General features: G+C 46.8%; 1 protein-coding gene across 3 annotated transcripts in view; it reads right to left on the bottom strand.

Annotated features, from left to right (window-relative positions):
- LOC126530819 (uncharacterized) overlaps nucleotides 1-22,953 on the bottom strand; it is a 51,658-nt gene extending 28,705 nt beyond the window's left edge. For 2 of the 3 annotated variants that reach the window (XM_050178110.2, XM_050178111.2), the window contains exons 1-4: nucleotides 22,535-22,953; nucleotides 19,662-19,785; nucleotides 12,034-12,252; nucleotides 8,457-8,735 (exon numbers count right to left, since the gene is read on the bottom strand). In XM_050178110.2, the coding sequence (XP_050034067.2) occupies nucleotides 8,457-8,735; nucleotides 12,034-12,252; nucleotides 19,662-19,785; nucleotides 22,535-22,749 (837 nt within the window). In that variant the 5' untranslated portion in view covers nucleotides 22,750-22,953. The remainder of the gene's footprint in view (nucleotides 1-8,456; nucleotides 8,736-12,033; nucleotides 12,253-19,661; nucleotides 19,786-22,534) is intronic. The other variant, XM_055070817.1, reaches the window with a different exon arrangement.
- Between the last annotated feature and the right edge of the window lie 1,145 nt (nucleotides 22,954-24,098).

Here is a 24,098-nt window from a genome sequence, read left to right as displayed (position 1 = left end):
AGTAGGAGGAGAGTGTAGGAAAAGGCAACTACGGATTCACTCCGGGTGGGTCAATACGGGGGTGCAGTCTACGTGAAGTCTAGGCCAAAGGGGTTGTGTTGCCCCCGCCGAGGGGCCATAAAGGTCCCAGAACTCAACATTGGCTCAACTCCTGAATCCCCTTTTCCCCTAACACGGCTAAACCACACGCGGTAAAACGCGGGAGAGTTCAACCCTCGTGTGCTCGGGGACGTGGTGTCGCAAGGCACCAAACGCCTGCTGGCGCAGACGCCCCTGCGGAGCGATCTGTTGACTTCAGATGTGCAAATAAGAACACGGCACAGCGAAGACCAAAAGCTCTGTAAGACAATAAGCTTATTTCGATGATTCTGTAAATCAATAGAGCAACCAAGGGATTTTCATTTCCTTCCGACACAAAGACACAAAAAGAAACGCAATACTAACGGGAAACAACAATAAAAGCTGTAAACGGCAGTCAGACTTTTGTATTAAGTAGTTCCTTGTCGCGTGCAGCACGTTATGGAAAAACGAGAGAATAAGTTTTCTGCAGTGCCCGGGAACGTTAACTGTTGCTGAGAAAAACGCAAGACACGCTAAATTTGCAGGTAAAAGGTAACGGTTCCTTTCGCTCGATTTCTTCCCTTCTCATCCACTGGTCACGACTGGGCACTATTGGCAATGACGTAGGCGTAGGGCAGGACGGGTCACTGAAGTAGCGCGAAAAGTTACATTTGAGTATAATCGTTAAATTATCGCCATTGTACTCTACACCGTTCTTGTATTTCCCAGGATTCAACCTACAGCTCCTGTCGAAATGAATGAAACAGTTTCTGCCTGGCAGTTTATGTAGATACCGGGTGTTTTATTACGATAACAATTATGTGGACACTTCAGGCGCAGTTATGCCGTCGGCGTCGGCGTGACGTTCCGTATAAAGTCCAAGGGCGGTAACATCGTCGCCGCGCGCCGTATTCTGTATGTGCGAGTGAAAGCGTGGGAAGGTGAGCCGGTGATGATGGCTAAATCTCGCGTGCAAGGGAGGAAAGCGCGGAAGAAGCGCGCCGTCTTCCGTCGCGCGCAAGGCACGGAGGCCACAGGGGGGGGGGGGGGGGGGGGGCTTTGTATTTCGGCGGCAGTTGCGAATTGCGCGACCGCGCGGGCCTTGACAGCCATCTGAAATGGGGACAGAATGCGCCTAGGGCTGATAGCCTCGTGTGCGCTGTGTACTCGCCGCTTAGTTCGCATTGAAGCGAGAGGCAGCACGAAGGTCAATCGCTCGATGCTGCTGCCGCGCTTTCTCGCTCCAGCGTTTTGACAGCGAGTGTGCGTGGTCATCGAGTGAAATATGTTCATGTTTGCTGTGTGCGTGACATCATGCTTGTTAATTCAGTTAGTAAGAGAATGTTTACATATATGTAAGGATGATAAAACTACTAGCCTTGCTTCGTATAGCTGTGTACTAACTTCTACCATCATTGATGCTTCGACTTTCGAGCGACACCGCGACATTTGTTTTTAATATCATACTTACAAATTCTTAAATATCGCCTGCGGCAAATAGCATAAATTTAGTCATTGAGCTGCACATAGATTACTCAAAGAAGGGAAGATTGCTTGCGCGAGGGACCGAAACGCATCACTGCATAATTCGAAAAACGACGTTGTCCATTAAAAAAGATATGCAGATCCCACGCACTGTTGGAATCGATGTAAGCGAAGCTTTCCGTGCTGGATGCTTTGATTGACTATAATTCGGGTGATGTTGATGGCTAAAGCTTAATTTATTCAACGTTTAGTCCAACATGAGAGTGGTGAGTTGATGCTATACGTTACCTTGCGTGCACCATTGGTTTCTCTGTGTAGTACACAGAACCACAGAGGGGCGCTGGCAGAACACACAGGGATAGGTGTTTGCTTGAGGCGTTGTGCGCCATATTTCATAACCTCTGAGAGGGTTGATCATTGTCATTGCTTCACATGGCACATCCCACCGTGGCAGAAGTATTAAATGTTGAATTATGGGGCTGTACATGCCAAAACCACAATCGGATATGAGGCACACCATAGTGGCAAACTCCGGATTAATTTTGACACCGTGATGCTCTTTAATATGTTCCAGAATCTAAGTGCACGTACGTTGTCTATTTCGCCCCCGTCGAAATGCGGCTGTCGCGGTTGGAATCAAATCTGCGACCTCGAGCAATGCCATAGACGTCCGCATGCAAAGTTTCATCCTAGACGCCAGCGCTCGTTTCTCCCCTGTCGGAATGATTTCACCTCCCACGGTCGCCGCCGCTTCCCTTCAATATCGCGCCCGCGCTTGGCTCGCTCCGCGCGCGGAACTCTCTTGTTTGCGACGGCGCCTCTTCGGATGACTGGAAATTATCATTGTGTTGTTAACTGCCGCAAGAACAATGTAAATACGGGAGGGTTGATGCCACCAGTGAAATTTTGCCGATTCACAAGAAAATGTTATGGAAAAAGCAGACGACAGACATGGATTACTGCGGTGAGCCGAACAAATTAAGTAAACAACTGGCAAACGAGGCGATCTCGTTCATTGATCACTCATGGGTGTATGACGGTTTTTACATGTAATCTACATGAATTTCATGATTACTGGGTATATAATTTTTTTTATTCAAATAAACACTTTCAGTTGTTTTCAGCGCTGGTCCTGTCTTCTTTCTCGTGTTTCGTTTCTGTGTGCGCTGCCAAAGAACGGAAACCACTTCTGTTGCATGCGCTAGCAGTGGCCGGAGTTCACGCGTGCCGTGAAGTTAAATATGTGCACGATGCATTGAAAATGACCGGAGTTCATTCTTGCATCACCACTGCATCGATTGATGGAGTTACGGGACGTTACACGCCCGCATCTTGATGGCGCCGGCATTGCTGAAGCAGAAATGATTACTAATGCTTTCAACTTCTGTCTCTTGACCCCTGTTAATATTTTAACAGTGGCGAAGCTATTTACGCTGTTGCCTCTATTCTATATAAATATTAGTGGACGTACTAGTAAAAGTTGTGTGCGCATGTCATATTTGTGCTATGCGGCGATATATTTTGTATATCTCCGCACAGTGTCGATGGAAGTCCGTCGTCGCCAAAAGAGACAACAGGGACTTGTAGTAAGCATTTTGTGGGAAAGTGCAAAAATTACTTTAGCTAACGCGCATCGTCTGTGCCGACGATTTTTCCAGCGGCACATACAATGTCGTTTTCGATGACGTGCTCCACGCCACTTACACAGCTAAGCAGACGCTTCCCTTTCGCCGCACTGCAGCCATGAAAATAATCGTCAAGCGCATCGATCTTCTTAAAAGCGAATAGAAGCGTGTACATCGTCCTTCAAATAACACGTCCACACACACACACACACACACACACACAGGCACACACCGCGCGCGGTACGAAACGTGCCCAAACACGTACAGTGCAAGAGGCACTCAAGGCAGTGTGAACGAGAGATGGGAGATATGTACACCCGCTAGTTGAATTTTAACCCGCATGCGGCGCTCTCACGCCCGCGCGACAGGTGTGAGTGTGGGCTGGTAGAGTGTTGAGGTATTTGTACAGAAAAAACATTGATTTACAGTGGAGCAAAAGAACTAGGAAGCTTGCCAGCAAGTATGCGGCCTGTAGGGGCGAGTAACACTGCAACATAGAACGTCAAGCGGGAAGTCAGAGAGGCTGAAATAATCTCGTGAGTGGTGGCAATGGAAAGTAAACCTGCCATGAGTAACTATACTTAAGAGGAAAAAACGAAATCAGGAAAGGAACAAATTATGATAAGTCAGAAGTAAGGTAATTACTTTTCGAAGCGAGATCAGGATGCCTTAGAACACGCACCTATAAAGCGAGATATAAGAAGGAAGAACAAGCATGTGCTTGCTTCGGTAAAGCAAAGGAAACGATGGAGCATGTGTCATTAGAATGTGAGAATATCTGCCAACCGGTCGATTTAGGCACCAATCGACTCCTTGAAGCCCTTGGGTTAAGCGAGAACAGGGGCAAAGTAAACATGTCCGCAATAGAGATTAATTAGAGACGATTGGAAGATTGGTGGAAGTGGGGAAACAACAAAAAACGGAGACGTACAAACACAAAGCCCAAATAGGGGATCAGAAAATTTGGTTATGGGAATTCATCGTGTTTTTCCTTTTTTTCTCTTTTTTCCTTTTTTTACCTAGGTAGGACATTCGGCAGTATAATAGCAAGAGCTTGGTGGCGCAGCCCACCGGCCCGTTCCAAAGGTGACGCTCATAACATCCATCCATCCATCGACAGCGCCGTTCGGCGGTGCCGTTCTTGTCTATAGCTGCAAAGCTACCACGGCGGGCACAGAAGTGTTTGACAGTCGACCCCTTCCGCCGTGTCGCCTGGACCCAGCGGTACGCTTTAATTATTCTTCATCAACATCAGCATCATCATCATCAGCAGCAGCAGCAGCAGCCTGTTTTATGTCCACTGCAGGACGAAGGCCTCTCCCTGCTATCTCCAATTACCCCTGTCCTGCGCCAGCCGATCCCAACTAGCGCCCGCGAATTTCCTAATTTTATCGCTCCACCTTGTCTTCTGCCGTCCTCGACTGCGTTTCCCTTCTCTTGGTACCCATTCTGTAACCCTAATGGTCCAACGGTTATCTAACCGGCGCATTCCACGACCTGCCCAGCTCCATTTTAAGTCAATTAGCATATCGGCTATACCCGTTTGCTCTCTGATCAAAACCGCTCTCTTTCTGTCTCTTAACGTTATGCCTAGTATTCTTCGTTCGATCGCTCTTAGCGCGGTCCTTAACTTGGTCTCAAGCTTCTTTGTCAATCATCAAGTCTCTGCCCCATATTTCAGCGCTGGTAAAATGCACTGATTGTACACCTTCCTTTTCAATAATAATGGTAAGCTTCCAGTCAGGAGCTGACAATGTCTGCCGTATGCGATCCAACCCATTTTTATTCTTCTATGAATTTTCTTCTCATGATCAGGTTTCCCTGTGAGAAAATGGCCTAGGTAAACGTACCCCTTCACAGACTCTAGAGGCTGACTGGCGATCTTGAACTCTTGTTCCCTTGCCCGGCTATTCATCATTATCTTTGCCTTCTGCATATTAATCTTCAACTCCACTCTCACGCTCTCTCTGTTAATGTCCTCAATCATTTGTTGTAATTCGTCTGCATTGTTGCTGAACAGGACAATCTCATCTGCAAACCGACGGTTGCTGAGATATTTACCATTGATCCTTACTCCTAAGCCTTCCCAGTTTAATAGCTTGAACACTTCTTCGAAGCATGCCGCGAATAGCATTGGAGAGATTGTGTCTCCTTGTCTGATTCCTTTCTTTATAGGTATCTTCCTGCTTTTCTTGTGTAGAATTAAGGTAGCTGTGCAACCTCTGTAGATATTTTCCAAGGTACTTACGTAAGTGGTCTGCACTCTTTGATTACATAATGCCTCTATGACTGCTGGTATCTCTACTGAATCAAATGTCTTTTCGTAGTCTATGAAAGCCATATAGAGAGGCTTGTATTGTACTCTGCGGATTTCTCGATAACCGGATTTATGACATGGATGTGATCCATTGTAGAGTATCCCTTCTTGAAGCCAGCCTGTTCCCTTGATTGACTAAAGCCGAGCGTTGCCCTTACTCTATTGGAGATTATTTTGGCAAATATTTTATATAAAACTGGGAGTAAGCTAATGGGCCTATAATTTTTCAAATTTTAACGTCTCCCTTTTTGTGGATTAGTATAATGTTTGCATTATTCCAATTTTGTGGGACCCTTGCAGTCAATAGGCAGTTCATATAAAGAGCCGCCAGTTTTCCAAGCATTGTCTCCTCCATCTTTGATTAAATCGACTGTTATTCCATCTTCTCCTGCCGCTCTTCCTCGTTTCATGTCTTGCAGGGCCCTTCTGACCTCATCGCTAGTTACAGGAGTTACTGTGTCCTCTTCATTACTGTTTCTAATTGAGGTATCCTGACTCCTCTGGGTACTGTACAGGTCAGTATAGAATTATTCCGCTGTTTTTACTGTATCTTCGAGATTGCTGATGATATTACCCAGCTTATCTTTCAGTGCGTACATCTTGGTTTGTCATATGCCAAGTTTCCTTCTCAATTTCAGGCTGCGTCTATTTTTTACGGCTTCTTCGGTGTTTCGGATGTTATAATTTCGAATATCACTTATTTTCGCCTTGTTGATCAGTTTTAACAGTTACGCGAATTCTATCTTATCTCTTGAGTTGGACACTTTCATTCTTTGTCGTTTCTTTATTAGGTTCTCAGTTACTTGGGAGAGCTTGCCTACTCATTGCCTTGGTGCCTTGCCTCCCACTTCAAGTGCTGCCTCTGAAGCCAGCCTAGTTACGGTTTCATTCATTACCTATATGCCATCTCCATCTCTCTGTTCTAAGGCTGCAAATTTGTTTGCAAGTACCAGCATGAATTTGTCTGCTTTTACTCTTACTGCCTCTAGATCGACCTATTTCTTCTTGATCAATTTTACTCTTTCCCTCTTCAAGTTGAGGTGAATCCTAGCTCTCAGTAACGTATGATCACTGCACTTTACCCTACCTAACACTTCTACATCCTGCACTATGCTGGGATCAGCATAAAGTATGAAATCAATTTGATTTATTGTTTCACCATTAGGGCTTTTCTAGGTCCACTTTCTTTTGTTACGCTTCTTGAAAAAGGTGTTCATTATTCGTAGCTTATTCCTTTCTGCGAATTTTACCAGCATCTCTACTCTAGCGTTCCTAGAATCAACGCCGTAGTTGCCAATTGCTTGTTTACCAGCCTGCTTTCCCCCACTTTTGCATTGAAGTCGCTCATTACTACAGTATATTGAGTTTGCACTTTTCTCATCGCTAATTCAGCCTCTTCATAAAGCCGATTTACTTCATCATCATCGTGACTGGATGCTAGAGCGTAAACTTGTACTACCTTTAATCTATACATCTTATTAACTTCGATTACGACTGCAGCCACCCTCTCATCGATGCTGTAGAATTCGTCAATATTGCCCACTATGTCCTTATGGATTAGGAATCCTACCCCATATTGCTTCTTAACTGGGAGACCTCTAAAGCAGAGGACATGTCCGTTATTCAGAAATGTATAAGCCTCACCCGTTCTTCTAATCTCACTAAGGCCGATGATATCCCAAGCAATGTCTGCATGATAGTTCCTCAAATGTCCGGCTAAGCTAGCGTCACTCGACCGAGTTCGGCAACTAAAGGTTGACGGGGTCAGTTTACATTGGCAGCCTGTCCGGAGCCAGAGATTCTTAGCACCCTCTGCTGCGTTACAGGTCTGACCGCCGCCTTGTTCAGGTGCTCCGCAGCTGCTGGGGACTGATGGCCATGGGTTAATGGTAGGAATCATTCGGGAGGTATAGTGGCCGAATACTGCATCAGGGTGGTCAATTCCTGTTTTGGTGAGGGAGTGTCTTTGTTGAAGCTTACTGGACAGTTCTAATTTGGTTGTACCTGGATTAGTATAGTCCCACTCACTGTCGGCATCTTTGACGGTGTCAGGTGTCACTCCAAGCCTGTATGTGTCTCTGCTTCTGCACGCCCAGCGTAGTTTCTCCGCTTGACATATTTGCATGGTGTTTATTTTTCAGAAATAGCAGCAACGTACTGCACCGTACCTTGAACTTAAGCTTATCCAGTTTCCCCGCAACCGCTGTCGTATAGTAGTACGGTTTCCTTGCCTTCTCACGTCACCTCCCCCCCCCTCCCTTGTATGGGAACTGCCTCTTCTCCTTACGTCCCCGCTGGACTCGCACCTTAGTAGAAAGGGAAGCGCTGCAGTTTGTGTAAATGCTTCTGAGGGGAGTCACGTATAATTACACCTGTCAAGAGGCCGATGTGGCGACGGCCAGGGAACTCCAGAGGGCATTGTGCACATTCGACACGGTGGGGAGAAAAACGAGTTTCTCCAGTCTCCGCTCTGACTCCAGTCATGTATACACATGCTCTGAATCACCCCCCGACGCGGTGCGCCGGACAGCAGCAGCCACAGCGGCCACGGCAGCAGCAGCAGCAGCAGCAGCAGTGGGAAAGTCGAAGGAAGAGGCAAAGAAAGCTTCGCTTTAAAAAGTAAGTAGAACAACAGTACCTATTTACCGCAACTATGACGGCGCAAACCTCAAAACCAATGTCATCCTCAATATTTACTTAAGTGGTTATACCTTACAAAGCTACAGCTTGTAAAGTGAGGTATGTGCCGTAAAGCATGTAATGACAAAAATGATTTAGTGAATCTTTCGTAATTACTAAATTATGTATTTGGATTTCTCCTACGAGTAATGTCCGCCGCTACGAGTAATCCAGCTGAAGGAATACAATTACGCCATCTGTCACAGGCAATATTTAAAAAATCTGCATGGTCCAAGAAAAAAAAAAACGACTCCCGGGCCCGCTTAGGCCCCGCGGACTCGCCGACTGACGTTTCGGACGCTGGCCTTGGGATCCCACTTGTGCAGAGTGCTGGGCCGTGACTGCGACTCCCTGAGGGCACAGGTGGTGATGACCTTGGCGCACTCGACCGCCTGCTCGATGACGGACTCGACGTAGGCGCGCAGCGAGGCCCGAACCTCAGGGTCATGCAACTTCTCGCGGGGGATCATGAACTGGCGAGAGCTGGAGAACGCCGATGGTTCCTGCTGGAAGTCCCGGTACACCTCGCGCTGCTGTGGCGACATGCTGTCGCGCAGCGCCGGCGGTATCTGCGCGACAGTGGATACAGAGAGGATCCGTTCATCATGGCGTCGACATGCCACGACGTGGTCGGCCCGACACTGCTTTCACCTATCGGGTTGAGTCCATGTTAGTTCAGGTGAGCTTCGTGCTAATTTGGTTGGTGTAGTCGCGAGTTTCTGCTGAGTACGTCACTAATCGAGTGTAAACGGAAGATGGCGTCATGGTGTTCTTCTGTGAAATCTTCGAGACGTAGCACTATTATCGCGCCAGCCATAACCTTCAAGTCAATCCGCTATGGGCACCCGCCTTCCGCACAGATACGTTGTCCCCCTCTGTCTTTTCATGTGCAGGAACGTAAGACTTTGTGCCGCAGGCAAAAGATGCGGTTAATACTGAATTATTCCTGCGTATTTATTCCCTTTATTTAGTACCCCCTAAAGAATGTTAAGTGAGTGAAACGAGCAGGTCTATTCATGGAATCACCATGACACGAGCGTCTCGGCCCGACTGTGCTTTTGACTATTGCATACGTTTATTAGGGTATATTAATGCTGAATTCGCCAAATATATTACGGCTTTTTGGTGATGATGTTACTGATCACGCATAATTATAGGCAATGACCGCATGGTTTTTCAACTGTGACGTTACCAGATTAAGTTATTTAGATATGTTTACCGACGAGGAGATATAGCAATAAGAAGGTTGTAGCAAAAGATAGCGGCCATGACGTATTTCCAGCTCCAGATTGACTTACGGTGTACGCCACCAGCAAAAGCATGGCCTTCGTATTTTGTGCGTATTACTCAGAGGAAACCGTTGCTAGGGCATGGATTTGGACACCCCTTTTTTCATGCTATGATAACTGGACAGAAATCCGCCCACTTCCTCATCATTAGCTATTCCCTCGCCACAGATATGGCAGAACATTGAAACTTTGCCCGCTACTGCTAATGGAATGCATGTGCTTTTGCGGCAATGTGCAGCTGAGAGCTGCACGAGCTAACGACTGCGACATGGCACTTTGTTCGGGGTCCACAAACAGCCTTCGAGGCTGGTGACGTCTGCGCATGAATTTTGAAAGCTGTAACAGAGACGGTGTTGTGGGCATCGAATTGAAGTTCTTGAGGAAATGCGGTATCCACTTTGAAAGGCTGCTGCTGTCGCAGTAGATGAGTTTAGAGCAACAATAATAGTTGAAATCTGCCGAGTGCTCTCTTTTCATATTTTGTGTGAGTGGGCGCAGTTTCGAGTAAAAGTGCCCTACCGGATCGCACCCAACTTTACTCACTTTTACTCGCGCTGGTATTCACCGTTCTATTTAGATCCAAAATCCAAATTTAGGCTATAAGGGACGCCGCATATCAGGGTCCTCTAGGTCAATTTGGACCAATTTGTCAGTACACGAGCATTTTCGCGTTCAGCCCTCATCGAAACACTGCCGCCACGGACGCGACAAGAGCGCCCTTGAATTCTGGCTATGCAGCAGGGCGCCGCCATCCCTGAACCACATTGATGCGTGAAGAGGCAGTGGTACTAAAGAAAACCCGGAAGCACTTACTAACAAAAGGCTAGCAACAGCTAACTTATAACCGTAAAGTTCGTTAACTAGGTCAGCAGGTTTGTTGCATGAATGAGCATCAAGTTCCCTGAATCTCTTAGCACGTACTGAGTTATACACTGTGCAACTTTTCATAGCACGCATGAGTACACGAAACACGACAGGCGTCATGCCAACACATCACCATACGTCATCAAGGGCTTCAATACTGCGCGACGGCACAAGCGGCCCATACTGGAGTTTATATCAGTGATATCAAGGGCAGAAATAGAAACACTGATCCCATAGGCGTGTCGAACAATTACAGAAGATTGTGCATCTGTCAAGTAATCGTCCACAATTATTTGTTCAGGAAAGTGGCACGGAACTCGTTTAACTCAGCATTATCAAAAAGAAAATAACGGCAGAACTCATCTCATGATGACTGCCGATGGTTATGCGAATAGCAATCAAACAATGTAGCGGCAGATCATATTCCTGAAGGCACGTTCACGATGACGCTGGCACGACAACGGCATAAGGGCAATGGAATGACGACAAGTGTTTGTTTACAATCATGTGACGATGATTGTATTATGGAACCTGTATGACGACGATGGTAAGAAGACGACGGCATGACGAGAGTCGAATGATCGAACTGGAGTAACAATGATGGCACGACCACGACGGCATTACGACGACGGTCTGGCAATCGAGGCACGATAGCGACTGTCCGAATATGATGGCATGAAAAGGGCTGCATAATCACGATTGAGTAACGACAGTACGATTATATACATTGACGAAGAAACCCCGACGTCGATGGAACGAGAGAAATGGTATGACGACCGCATGACGACAATGGGATAATCTAACTGAAGTGATGACAATGATAAAAGTACAAAGCGTCGACGACATAACGACGACTGTGTGACGAAGATGGCGTGATGAAGATGACGTTACGAGAGTCGGATGACAAAATCAGGAATGACGACGATGTAACTACGACAGCATCACGACCCCAAGCACACACCTAGTGGGCCAAGATGTTATAGTACTGATGGGTCGGAGTAGAGGGTGTTGCATCGTCGTAATTCTAGCTTTGTCATCCGATACTCGTCATGCCGCCGTCGCCACGCCATTCGTCATACAGTCATCATGCATTCTTTGTCACACCGCCATAGTGATGCCCCGTCGTGGTCGTTCAATCGCCTTCACTACAGATTCGCAGTTTGACTCTCGTCATGTCACATATATATTATATATATCGCGGACGGATTGATAGCCGTCGCCATAGCACATTTGGTAGTGAAACGCACGCGCGTATCGGGGGTTGTGGTTACGCCCCCACCGGCGACAAGTTGCCTTTTCGTCCACTTTCATTTCCCATTTCCTTTATTATTCTCTACATTTGAATTTCAACCGCAGCTCATTTCCCCTATACTTTCCTTGGCTTCATTGTCTGTTGGCGTTATATATGCATGATTATATATATATATATATATATATATATATATATGGAGAGAGCGACAGACAGATTTAAAACTGCTGAAGTAGGCAAAGAATACTATTCGCCTTATTAGACATAGCATGACACTAATGCATTAGAAAAATAAACGCCAGGAAATAACATACCATTTTTTTAAAGATATTATTATAGCAGTATGATAATACTGCGCGATAGCAGCATTTCGCAGTAGTCAGATCGTATGGTTAGTAACAGGTCAAAAGTGTTCACCGACGAAGCAGCTGCAATCGTTTTACGAACTTAAAAAAGCGTACTCACGTGTACGAACTGCGCCTGCTGGAAGTCCACTGATTCGTTCGCTCTCGACGGAGCGATCGTGGACGAGTGCGAAGTCGAGATGTCGATTTCACGGCGCACTCTGGACGACGTGGGCGAGGGCAGGCGTACTCCATCGGAAAGAGAGAAGGGCGTCGACTTAGTGTCGAAGACCGAGAGCTCTTCGGGCGCGGACTCCTGCTGCTGGTTCGGATGGCCTTGCTGTAAAGCGAAGCACCACACAGCCTTCACACGGCAGACAGGCAACTTACCGTGATGGCACAGCGCAGACGTAATACTGGAAGACGTAGGCATTAATAACGTAGCGCTCACCGTTTGTGACATCTAGACCGAGACAATGTACAAGGAGTCGTCGCTCCGGATTCCGCTCCTTATCATCTACCGTTCACGGTCGGTCGTCCCTGGCGATAATGTGGCTGGATCGAGCGCCGTTATGTTGACTGATGACACACGAAAAAAATTGTAATGGAATGGAATCGTTACATTATAGCGGCCCTTATTACGTTGCGTTTTACTACAGCACGAGAGCTAGAATCTAGGCGGCTGACGTGGGCGAAACAGAGACAAAATCAACGCGAGACTACTATGGTACGTTTCTTTTTGAAGGTTCCTGCAGCACAGTGATGTTTCTGACACCACTGCGTCATGACAGAGTCATAAAATTTCACCAGCCCACTGTACCACGCAGCGCCAGAATGTAGGTTTCTTTATGATCAAATGCTCACAGTTGGAAGCAGGAATTGAAAAAAATATGGGGTTTTAACGTCCCAACACTATCCATGATTACGAGGCACACGCCGTAGTGAAGGACTCTGGATTAATTTAGACCACCGAGAGTTCACCGAGACCTGGCAGGGCCCTGAATTCCACCCTGCCATCTGCTGGCCGCCTGGTTATCTCAGATGGTAGAGTGGCTGCCCCGGAAAGGCGTTGGTCCCGGGTTCGAGTCCCGGAACAGGGTGAATTTTTCTTCAACTTCGAGACTTTTCTTTGGAGGAACCCATATGGATTTCCTTTGTGGCAATTGCTACGATTGTGTGGATGTCTCATTTTCCCTTAATTAATTACTTCTCTCCACCTTGCGGGCTTCTGCAGGACTACCACGTCAAACGGTTGCCTTTGCTTCGAGTTTCTGACAAATTCGACATCGCCCCGCCATCTGCTAGCCGCCTGGTTAGCTCAGATGGTAGAGCGGCTGCCCCGGAAAATTGGTGGTCCCGGGTTCGAGTCCGGGACCGGGGCAATTTTTTCTTCAACTGCGAGGCTTTTCTTTCGAGGAACCCATATGGGTCTCCTTTATAGCAGTTTCTACGATTGTGTGGATGTCTTATTTTCTCTCAATTGATTTTTTTATGTTTGCTATGTTATTTCGAAAAAAAATCTTACTATGTTGGTTATTAAATCATTTTAGTTTTATGTGCAGATCTGGGACATTCCATTCAAACAACTACAATCAATAGTAATTTTGCTAGAAAAAAATGGCCGACTGGGTAGATTTTTCTAATTCGGGAATCCGAAGCCATATTTTCTGACTGAAGTTGCCAATAAGCACCGGCCGAGGCAGCCGCATTTCAATGGGGGCGAAATGCAAAAGACACCCGTGTATTGTACATTGGGTACCCATTCAAAGAACCCAGATGTTGTAAATTGACCCGAAGTCCCCCATTACGGCGTGCTTCATAATCAGATCGTGGTTTTGGCGCATAATACCCCAGAATTTAATTTAGTAAGAACTTTTACATATTGAATACGAAGCCTTTTAGGTTCAGTACGCGAACTTACGATGCGTTATGCACTAAAACTATTTTGGTATCTTTTTTTAAAGACCTATGTTTCAGATATTTGAGAAAATTTTGAATGCGCATCACGTGAAAGGAATGTACTTTTCAGCAAGAAATATCTCAGGGGATCACTGAGCAAGGTACTAAATAGCCATGATTTTTTTATAAAGCAAAGTCTGAGATGGTCAAGCGACAGGTATGGGACACTTCGCGTGGAATGACGCAGGCGCGACCAAGACAATTGTGACCTCTATTTTATTGCGAAACACCGTCGTCGGCGTAGTCGTGCGTGCCCTATAGACCGCGCATACGTGCGTTTGGCGGCAAAAACGACAAAGCGAAGTCAAAGCACCGTAAACGCTACGTTCAATCGACGTGGTGGCAGAGCCAGGGCAGCGTTATGCGCGCCTCGGCGTGCCTGCTCTGTGTGTACCTGCAATGCTCTGAGCGGAGCGGAAGTATAGCTGACGTCAAGCTGACGTCATCCAATATTCCACTGGACGCTGAATACCACCGTCCGTCTCATACCGTAGGCCCACTGATGTCCGTGGGAGGGCGTACGTGCACGTCTTGCACTGAGATTCCCCAGATGTTCGACGCCTGCAACGCCGCTGGCGATCCTCCGCATCAACGCAAGCGCTGCGAGGGGCCTGGTATCATGCCAGGACGCTGCTCCTTCTAACCAGCAGCAGCTGCCCCCGCGTGGTGGCGTCGCAACAACATCTCGCATACGCGTATATCTCGAACACCGTCCAAGGAGTCCGAGAGCAGAGCTAAGCATTGTTACCGCTGTCAATAGGTGGGAATGGTTCGCCCTTTGGGCGAAACGGCCATCATTCATATGATATAAATATGTAACAATTTTTATAGCTTTACCTATGACGCGGCGGGAGACGGTTGCGTAATGAGATGGGAAATGCCGAATCGGATGTTTCCTAGAACGCTTCACAACATTCTCAGTGGATCTCTTTCCCTAAGTTTGAAGACTTTCGAAATCAAATACTCTTAACTATACAACAGAACAGAATGCGACTATATATATATAATTATTACTTAATTATGAATGTTAATAAACATTTAGTATAATTACCTTATAATAAATAATACGTGTTTGATAAATTTAAAGAAGTGCAGCCGCACATACGAAAATTTGAAGGACGCTTACGCTTCACCTTTAAGAGTGGCACGCGATAACATTCAAAGACCCCTGACTGCTTTTCATGCTTCCCGGCAGCTGCAGCTTATGTAACTGTCTGGCGGCAAACGTATGCACGAAGGCATGCTTTGGTGGTAGAAGAGTGGTTGGGTATGCGTAGTTCGGAATTTGGTTCGAAATTCTTTTTGCCGAAGCGTCGCCCGATGCTGGATTTTGTGCGACACAGGGCCCCTAACGCTATCGCGTCAAAAGGGAAAACAAACATTTAACTTCGACGTATCGGCCGAGGTCCGGCCTTCATCAAGGGTGCGCGATTGCAAGCACCCCAGAGCTCAACTTATACCTTTTCTCTGTAAGCGTGAAGCATATTAAAAGAAAGAAAAAACGTACGGCGTCATGGATACCAACAGGCGCACATTCAGTAGCATCCACATGGGAGGGGGCGGGAGAAACATAACGTGGAAAGACGCTGCCAGTGCAGTGCAGTGGGAGAGGGGTCGCTTGTTAGCATAGGGCATGCGAGCGGTCGCAGCAAGCGCTGGGCCAAGCTCCCTTAAGGGCTGCAGAAGATAGCTTCCTTTCTCAGGAACCACTTATCTTGGCCAGGAGAGTGTTTCTCTTCTTCTTTGTTTGACCTTACTGCAACTTCTGTGACACCCCGAAGACGGTCAATACAACGCCACTTGGTTATATCACACCCATCATGTGAGCTCTACTAACTTCTGAGTACCGCGAACTGCATTTCATTGTATTCTTTGCACAGGTGGCACCTTTTGTGATTGCGGACGAACTGTTTCTATACAGTCTATGCGGGTATGAAAAATTATATAAAATAAAGGATCGATGAAAAATTACACAAGGTGCAATAATAAACCTCGATATAACAGAAGGGCGAGAATAATCCCTAATAAACGATGTGGAACTGTGAATACAGCTTCATAAACATGCTATATATTATATACCATATATAACCGTTAGTAAGTGCATAAAACAGACAGGGAAATATTCATTGCTCCACCAAACATGCCGGTAATATTGGAACATTTATCTTGCTAGTTGAGCATACGCGTCAGCCTGCCCATGCTTTCATTAATTCGCCTAGAAAATGCGCTGAGCTTGTGTATTTGAAAAGACTCGCAAAGTTCTCTGTAGTGAGTGGAGAGCTGCGATATCAAAATAGCGGCTTTCAATTTTTCGAAAGGGTGGCCTAGTGTGTTCCCCTATTTGGAAAGTGGGAGAGCTGCAGTCTAGATTTTACATACGATTTGTGATTATTAAACCGTAGCGTAAAAGGGGTTACCGTTTGTCCGATGTATTCTGCGCGGCAATTGTACATTCCAGGAGGTATACAAAGTTAAGAGTGTCGCAGTTGTAGTCTCCCTAGATTTTGAAAGAAAATGAAGACGCGGTGCTGCCGGCAACATTACCGCTACTTATCATGTATCAGAGTTCGCATCGAAGTTTTCCGCATGGTGCGCAGCCTGTAATATTAGCCGAGTTAATTTCGGAGGACGTGACAATATCTCTGAGGTTGGTGACCCGTCCGCATACCACCCCCGTAGGTTCAGGAACAACTTAGCGCATTTTCTCGATCTGTTAGAGTATGCCATGATGTTTCCGGAGGATACGATTTGTGTTAGGAGTTGATGCTGCACACTTGAGGATAAGTCCGTGAATCTGGGGAAGCTGGTTCGCTGTTGCTAACCTCATGACGATCAAGGTTGCGTATTTTTTTTTTCTAATCGCGCCGCTGATAACACAGGGACGATAACGCTGTCGTAGTAAGTCGTTACGAAGATTTTTCACAGTTCGATGCAAAGTCCTCTTTTTTTGGTGCGTATATCCGCTTGAAACGAAGAGCTTGGATGTGTGTATGTATGCACACACACACACACACACACATTATGTATATGTATATATATATATATATATATATATATATATTGTGACGCAGCAGTTATCGCGACGTTTATTCCACGTCGAAGATGCGGCGAACCGACCACGCCCACAGACAGCGCGGATCCCACTCAAGAGCAATCCCACAAGCGATGATGAAGAACCCCATATGAACCCCACATGATGATGATCGTGTACATATGACAAAGAATAGCTTATAAATGCCCACAATATATATATATATATATATATATATATATATATATATATGGCGTGGAGTGTTTTATGCTTTCTGTTGCGTTCCGAAGCCCACCCTAATATTCTTAAGTTACGTCTAAAGTCAGCTGGGAAACACCGTACATCCACGCTGGAGGACATCAAATATTTCCGTGCAGTTATCGCAAATTAAATTGATTTAAATTAAATCTATTCAGCACTATGTTGTAAGAATTGCCGCGTTAAAGCCATCCGGTGCTCAAGAAATCTTCCCTTAGTGGATATTCCGAGACTATCTACCCTCCGTTTTGAGCTATCCTTATGACGAAAAGCAGTGGCCATGCCCTTAATTTCCCAGAGTGCCGTCCTTACACGCACTGCCAGACAGCACTACTTATGTAAAGCTTTCGTCAAGGGAAAGATGGTGTTGGTAAAAAATGAGTCGGCTAGACTTGGAAAATTACAACTCAAGCAGTAAGAAATCACGGCAGAACTCACCTCACGAAATGTGGCGACACACCGTATTTCTGAAGTCATGTTTATTTAGAATATGTAGCGGTCACTTTGAGACTTCTGTTGATTCGGCTATACGCGACATACTTCGGTATCGTCCCACTTTGCTATTTCACTGGCTTGCCAAGGTCGCCCGTAAGCACGGCGGCATGACGACGACTCTATGACGCAGACGCAGTGACAACCGCTAACAACGAATAACGAAGGAATGACTTTGGTGAAACGACAAAAGCGATACGATGACGACAGCATGACGACAGTGGTGTGATGATTCCTAAATGCTGACAGCGTTATAACGACGACAGCTTGACGACAGTGGTGTGATGATTCCTAAATGCTGACAGCGTTATATCGACGACAGCTTGACGACCGTGGTGTGATGATTCCTAAATGCTGACAGCGTTATATCGACGACAGCTTGACGACCGTGGTGTGATGATTCCTAAATGCTGACAGCGTTATAACGACGACAGCTTGACGACAGTGGTGTGATGATTCCTAAATGCTGACAGCGTTATATCGACGACAGCTTGACGACCGTGGTGTGATGATTCCTAAATGCTGACAGCGTTATATCGACGACAGCTTGACGACAGTGGTGTGATGATTCCTAAATGCTGACACCGTCATAACGACGACAGCTTGACGACAGTGGTGTGATGATTCCTAAATGCTGACAGCGTTATAACGACGACAGCTTGACGACGACGGTATAGTCATAACCGAATGAGGACGCTGGAATGACGGCGACGGCACAACCGCGACTGCACGACGACGACAGAATAACGACGGATGGATGACAGCGACTGTCCGACTACGACGCAATGACGATGATGGCATGACAACGGTGTCATAATCATGATTGAATGACTACAGCATGATTACGACAGAATTACAAAGAAGGAATGAAGCGGACGGTTCGACGAAGGCGGTTAGACGACTAGGGCACGACGCCGATGCGATGACGTAACTGAAATGATGACGATGGTGAAACGGCGGCGTGATGATGGCATGACAAGAGTTGGAGGATGAAGGTAAAATGACGACGACGGAACGACCACAACGGAATCACGACGACTGTTTGGCAACGATGGCGGGACGATAACGGCATGACGAGAGTCGGATGGCAAAGTTGTAATGACGAGTAAACAACCATGACGCCATCACGGCCACGAGCTTGGGTCCCAATCTAGTAGACAACTTCCGCCAGGCACTGGGTCGGTGTAAAATCAGATCTAATCAGACCAGATCAAGTCAGATCAGACAGATAGACCACGGAAGGCGCGTGAGGTACCATAAGAATGCTAATTGCATTATTCTGGTGTGTCGCTGAGGGTCAAAAGTACTGATCAAAGAATGCTAATCGCGTTAAATATCATTCAGATCCAGGGCATGCACATGCAAGTTAGCTAAGCTTTCGTGAAGCGAATAATTAAATTGTATAAAACTGTTCATCTTCCGCACCTTGTGTTGCAGCATAGTGCTTAGGTGCCTGCTCGGCAAGACGCAGAACCCCCCCCCCCCCCCTTACACGCGACCCACGTGACCGCCGCCACCGCGAGTTTTACAGCCTCAGAGATTGGCGCATTTTATTCGGCGAGGAATCATCCAAGCAGACGCTCCAAACCCCGGGGGAAAAGGTTTTCAGCGCTTTGATTTAATAAAGGAACTATGTACATAAAGGTTTATTTGTAGCAGCGAGGATATCTAGATAGTTTGTTGCCTCACTGCATAATTTCGTTGAGAATGGATCCGGCCACCGACACACCTGCAGGGGCAATGTAGTTGGCTATATTTAGGTCCGTTCGTTAAATGAATACTGTACTTCGCGTGTCATTCGGCTAGACACCGTCATCCTCATCATCATCATCATCAGCAGCAGCAGCAGCAGCAGCAGCAGCAGTCACGGCTAGCAAATTCCAAGAGGGTTCGCAAGGACAGCATCCCTATGAAACTGAGGTTCCATTCGCAAAATTACGAAGCGCTCGCTGAATATTCAACTAAACATAGTTTAACGTACTATGAAACAAATTATAAGCTTTAATTACCTTTGGCTGCCTATTCGGCCTTGGTGATATTACGGGTATCCCTTTCGGTTGCAGCGCAGGTTGCTCAGGTGTCCTCGTGTGGGAGCCGTGACGTCTGTAGATGGTCTTGGACAAAGTCTTGCTCCTAGAAATTTTCAGTAGACAATGTTGTCCCGAAAAAGTTTAACAAAATTTTGTTTAAAAAAGAAAGGGCTATACAGAGTTCTAGAATATGCGTTCAAAATACCTCCAACGTAGCGGAAAATGCGAATCCCTCGGGACTGCTTTTACGAAAAAGCACGCATGCTAAAATAACGAGGTAGCAATTAGACAAGGTAATTAAGCAAGTTTGAATAAATTACCTTTTTTAACCAAAAGAGCCAGACGATTGTTTCTAATGCAAGACATGAAGCCCGTCATCGGGGTACTTCATAGCCGTTTACAGGTATGCAAAAAGTCGACACTACTAATTGCTCGAGCGTAATAAATTCCGTTTGATTTCACCCCTTCCACCCTCTCTCCCCACGGAAAAAAAATCAACACTGAACTGCTGATAGAGCGCAAGTTTCACGCCGTAAGCAGACGCCCACGAATGACGCGACTGTTTACGCTTCACCGCCGAGTGAGCATGATCTGACCAGGTCGCGGCTGGACAGTGACGCTCACTTCATGCTCGCCACACGGTTATGATAAATATATTAATTTGTTTAATTGCTCACTACTCCGGGTCATTTCAAAATGTATGCCTTGGTGATAGTCTATCCAGAAAAAAATTAACCGTCATTGCGATACTCCCTAATGCGAAATTTGAGCGCAGCTCTATCCATGTTTTCATTTCGCGATATATTGGCTGGCGCGGACAATCTGTCTCGTGCGGCACGTTGCAAACGGAGCGAAGTGTGGCGCGACTGTCTCGCTAATTCAGAGATCGCAAGATGCAGCGCGTGGGTGACGCGTGGGCGCCTAAATGTCGCCTAAATATCTCGTCCTTCCTACACTTAGGGAATTTGTAACGCACTTTCTGAAGCACCCTGCAGAGAAGCTATAGACAAACTGCCCTCGCCCCTCTGTGCCGCAATCGACAATCACAACGCCAAAGAACTTCTCACACGCGCGATTACTACACATCTACAAGACGTTCGTTAGCAGTGACTTTACGCCGACAGATTAACAAACATGAGAAACGTATAGCAGTTGCAATGCCAGATAATGGCATCGTAAGGCATGCTCTAGTAGCGCAAGTAAACACACACCCACGCGCACGCGCGTACACACACACATGTGCGCGCGCGCGGCGCTTACACTATTTTTCTTCGTGTGTGTGTGTGCGCGCGCGCGCCTGTTGTCTTGTTTGAACTATATCCGGATACCTAACACTGAGCGCAACTGTTCTTCAAACCCTTATAAATTCGTATTTGACGCAGCGTCATACCATGCGTTCCGTGACATTTGTACGGTTTTCAACGCGCACATACTGAGGTCCTCTGTTTCTTCGTTTTCGTTCCGCGAAAGCTGCTTAGTTGAACCGGCAGCCCGGTTTTTCAATCCTGGGGCGGCTTATGTGAGGATCCTTTTCGTACGAATGTATTAATTTTCGAGCGAAGCTTATATTGACTCGCAAGTGGCGTTGTCGTGGTCACGCAAAAAAAAAAAGAATCAGTTGCTCCCAAAGCAGAGCAGCTGCAGGGAAGCGCGGTTTGATGAGTTGACAGCTGCGCCGGCGCCGGAGCATGAGTCATTAACAAAGATTCTAGCCGCATAGGCGCGCGCTCACGGCACGCGCGCAACCAATCAGAGCCGTTTTGCTTCCGCCGGGGAGGGGAAGGGTATGAAAGGATTTCGCGCGCGATGCGCCGGCTTCGTTTCCGCTCATTCTCAGAAAACGGATGGGACGGCCACGCGTTGTGCGTTCCTTCGAGGAACTGGCAGCTTTCGATGAGCGGCGGCGAGAACTCGCCGGTGAAAGGGCTTGACGTCGGCGCACCGATCCAGCCGTTACAGCAGCCCGAGCCCAGGCAGTCCGACATCAACGAGAAGATCCCGAGATGAGGGAGCGGGAGGCCGAAGCAATCCGGCACCGTTACCTGTGGGTTACTATACCGTGACGAAGGTCAGGTGCACGCAGGACAAGCTTCGCTTACCCCATTTTCCAGTAAGGAAAGGGTTGGTCATTTTTTTTTTATCAGCCCTCGCTATACGAGTGGCCGATAGGGGCAATAACATCGGCGTGGGGTCCTGCCTGCCACTGACGACGGGCAAAAATACTGGAAAAATTAAAAGAATCGGTGTATAATACGGCGTCTTCCTGACTCGACGAAGGAACAAAGAAAAACTAGACGTCTCTAGAAGCAGCGTCGGGTAAATAGTGAAATAGAAGGAAAAGTAAAAACGGTCATAAAAATGTCCGACGATTACGATACTCCCTAATGTGAAATTTGAGCGCAGCTTTATACGTGTTTTAATTTCGCGGTATATTTAGACAAAGGAATTTGAGTCCGAAATCAACGTGCCGACCGGCAGTGGACCAGTGCCGTCAGCGCCTTCGCAGAAGGAGGGGCAGCTAGTATGGGAACGCTGGCATGATTAACGACATTGGATCCAGCTGTGGAAGACGACAACGAAGGCGCGAGCGACATATTCAGACAACGAATTTGAGACTGAAATCACCACACCGGCTAGGAGGCTATGGTCTAGAACACGTCCGAAGAGCTCGAGAGTAACGCCAAGCATCGCTATCTCTGTCAGGCTAAACTGCTTCATTTTTGTTCGCCCACTTTATTGCCCGGACGTGCGCCAGGATCGAAGCCCGCCGTGCACTGAAGGCGTGTATACACTGCGTTCAAATGTGAAAGCGTTATCAGGTAGTCCGATAGAAATTAAAGGAGTGTACTCACATGGTTAAATAAGAGCAGGCGACGGCGAAACGGCGGGTACTTGCGGCGCAGCCTGCTAAATGAAGGGTGTGTCTGCGAAACAAAGATGTCGGAGAACGCTCACAGCATGCGATCGTGCCTGCGTGACACGTTCCTTCCTCCTTTCTTCTTCTTTCTCCCTCTCGCTCGCGCGCGTGTGCACGGAAAAAAAAAGTGCGCTGGCAGAAATAGCCCATTCAAAAACTCTGCGGTTTTACGCGCCAAAGCCACGAGGCACGCAGCAGCGGGGGACTGCGGTTTAATTTGGTCTACATGAGGTTCTTTAACGTGGGCTCATTGCACACCACAGCGGTGTTATTGCGTTCCACCCTTATCGAAATGCGCGTCACCGCCGGCCTTTGATTCCTTGACCTTGTGCTTAGCAGCGAAACACCATAGCTACTAATTCACCTCGTCGGGTTACGCGCAATACCCATAGGGTGGCGCCATCTTGTTTGGGACTTAGACGCGGGAGCAGGCGTCAACTTCAAATCGTTTGTCATTACCAGTCAGTGAACGTTTTATTTCGCCTTCCAAATTTTGTCCTGTACTAACAGGTAGATACAGAAACGAGCAAGTAAAACAGCAAATACCTTCTCTTTTGGTTTATTAAATGTGACAGGAAACACATGACATCATGTGTGCACCTTCGCAAGAATTTCGAAGGATCTTTGCAATAATCTTCTGATATCGTTATCGAAAAATAAAACACTTATAACAGAGGCAAAATACGAACGTGTCCTGCAAAGATATATTGGTTCGTGTTTCCCGGCTTTTTCCTTCATAAGTTTGAAACTCCAGAAAGCCTTCACAAACTTTCTATCAATATACATAACTGGCGTCCTCCTTGCGCACATGCTGTTGTTACCAGCACGAGAGAAACCGGGACTTTACTCCTGCTGCTTCTGAATATGTTCATCATGATTGCATCCGGTTGCTTTCCCAACTCTGCAGGCAGCTGTTGTGATAACGCAAATGTGCTTAGATAACTTCCCAGAAAAGAAAAAAAAACTCAGTGCCCTTCCCCTCTGTGAAGATGGATGACCACCGAAGCTGTGGATGTGGGCCCCTCAATGGCGAACTGCACCTCGGCCGCGAGTCGGCCCGGCATTGCGCTATCTTCGGTATTGGCCCACGTATGGGAAGTTTTGTGTCTACACACGAACACGATCCTGGGGGAACTAGCCCTTAACAACTTCGCTCTAAAAATTTTAACGTGTAGTTATAGAACGAAATCTGTAAACTAAGGTCACACGATTTTCTCCGTCTGAACATCATATGGCTACAGCTACCGTGCATTTGTTGACACAGTCTTGCCGCTCAGTGCCAAAACAACCTCGAAAACACGAGAGGCCTACCAGCGCCCGTGAGGTTCTACATATTTCCGGGGCAGGTAGTGCAAAAAAGTGGCTAGGATTCAAACCTGGCTTGAACCGAGTTATACGAGCGAAATCTCTATTAAGCATGGTTATACACGGTTTTTAAGTGCTTCTTCACGGCGAACCACCGATATCCTATCAACATTCATTCGCCTAGTCTCGTCATA

This window comes from Dermacentor andersoni, chromosome 5 (genome assembly GCF_023375885.2).
Source record: "Dermacentor andersoni chromosome 5, qqDerAnde1_hic_scaffold, whole genome shotgun sequence".
Taxonomy (NCBI): Eukaryota; Metazoa; Arthropoda; class Arachnida; order Ixodida; family Ixodidae; genus Dermacentor; species Dermacentor andersoni.
This window is presented reverse-complemented; position numbering and strand designations above follow the sequence as displayed.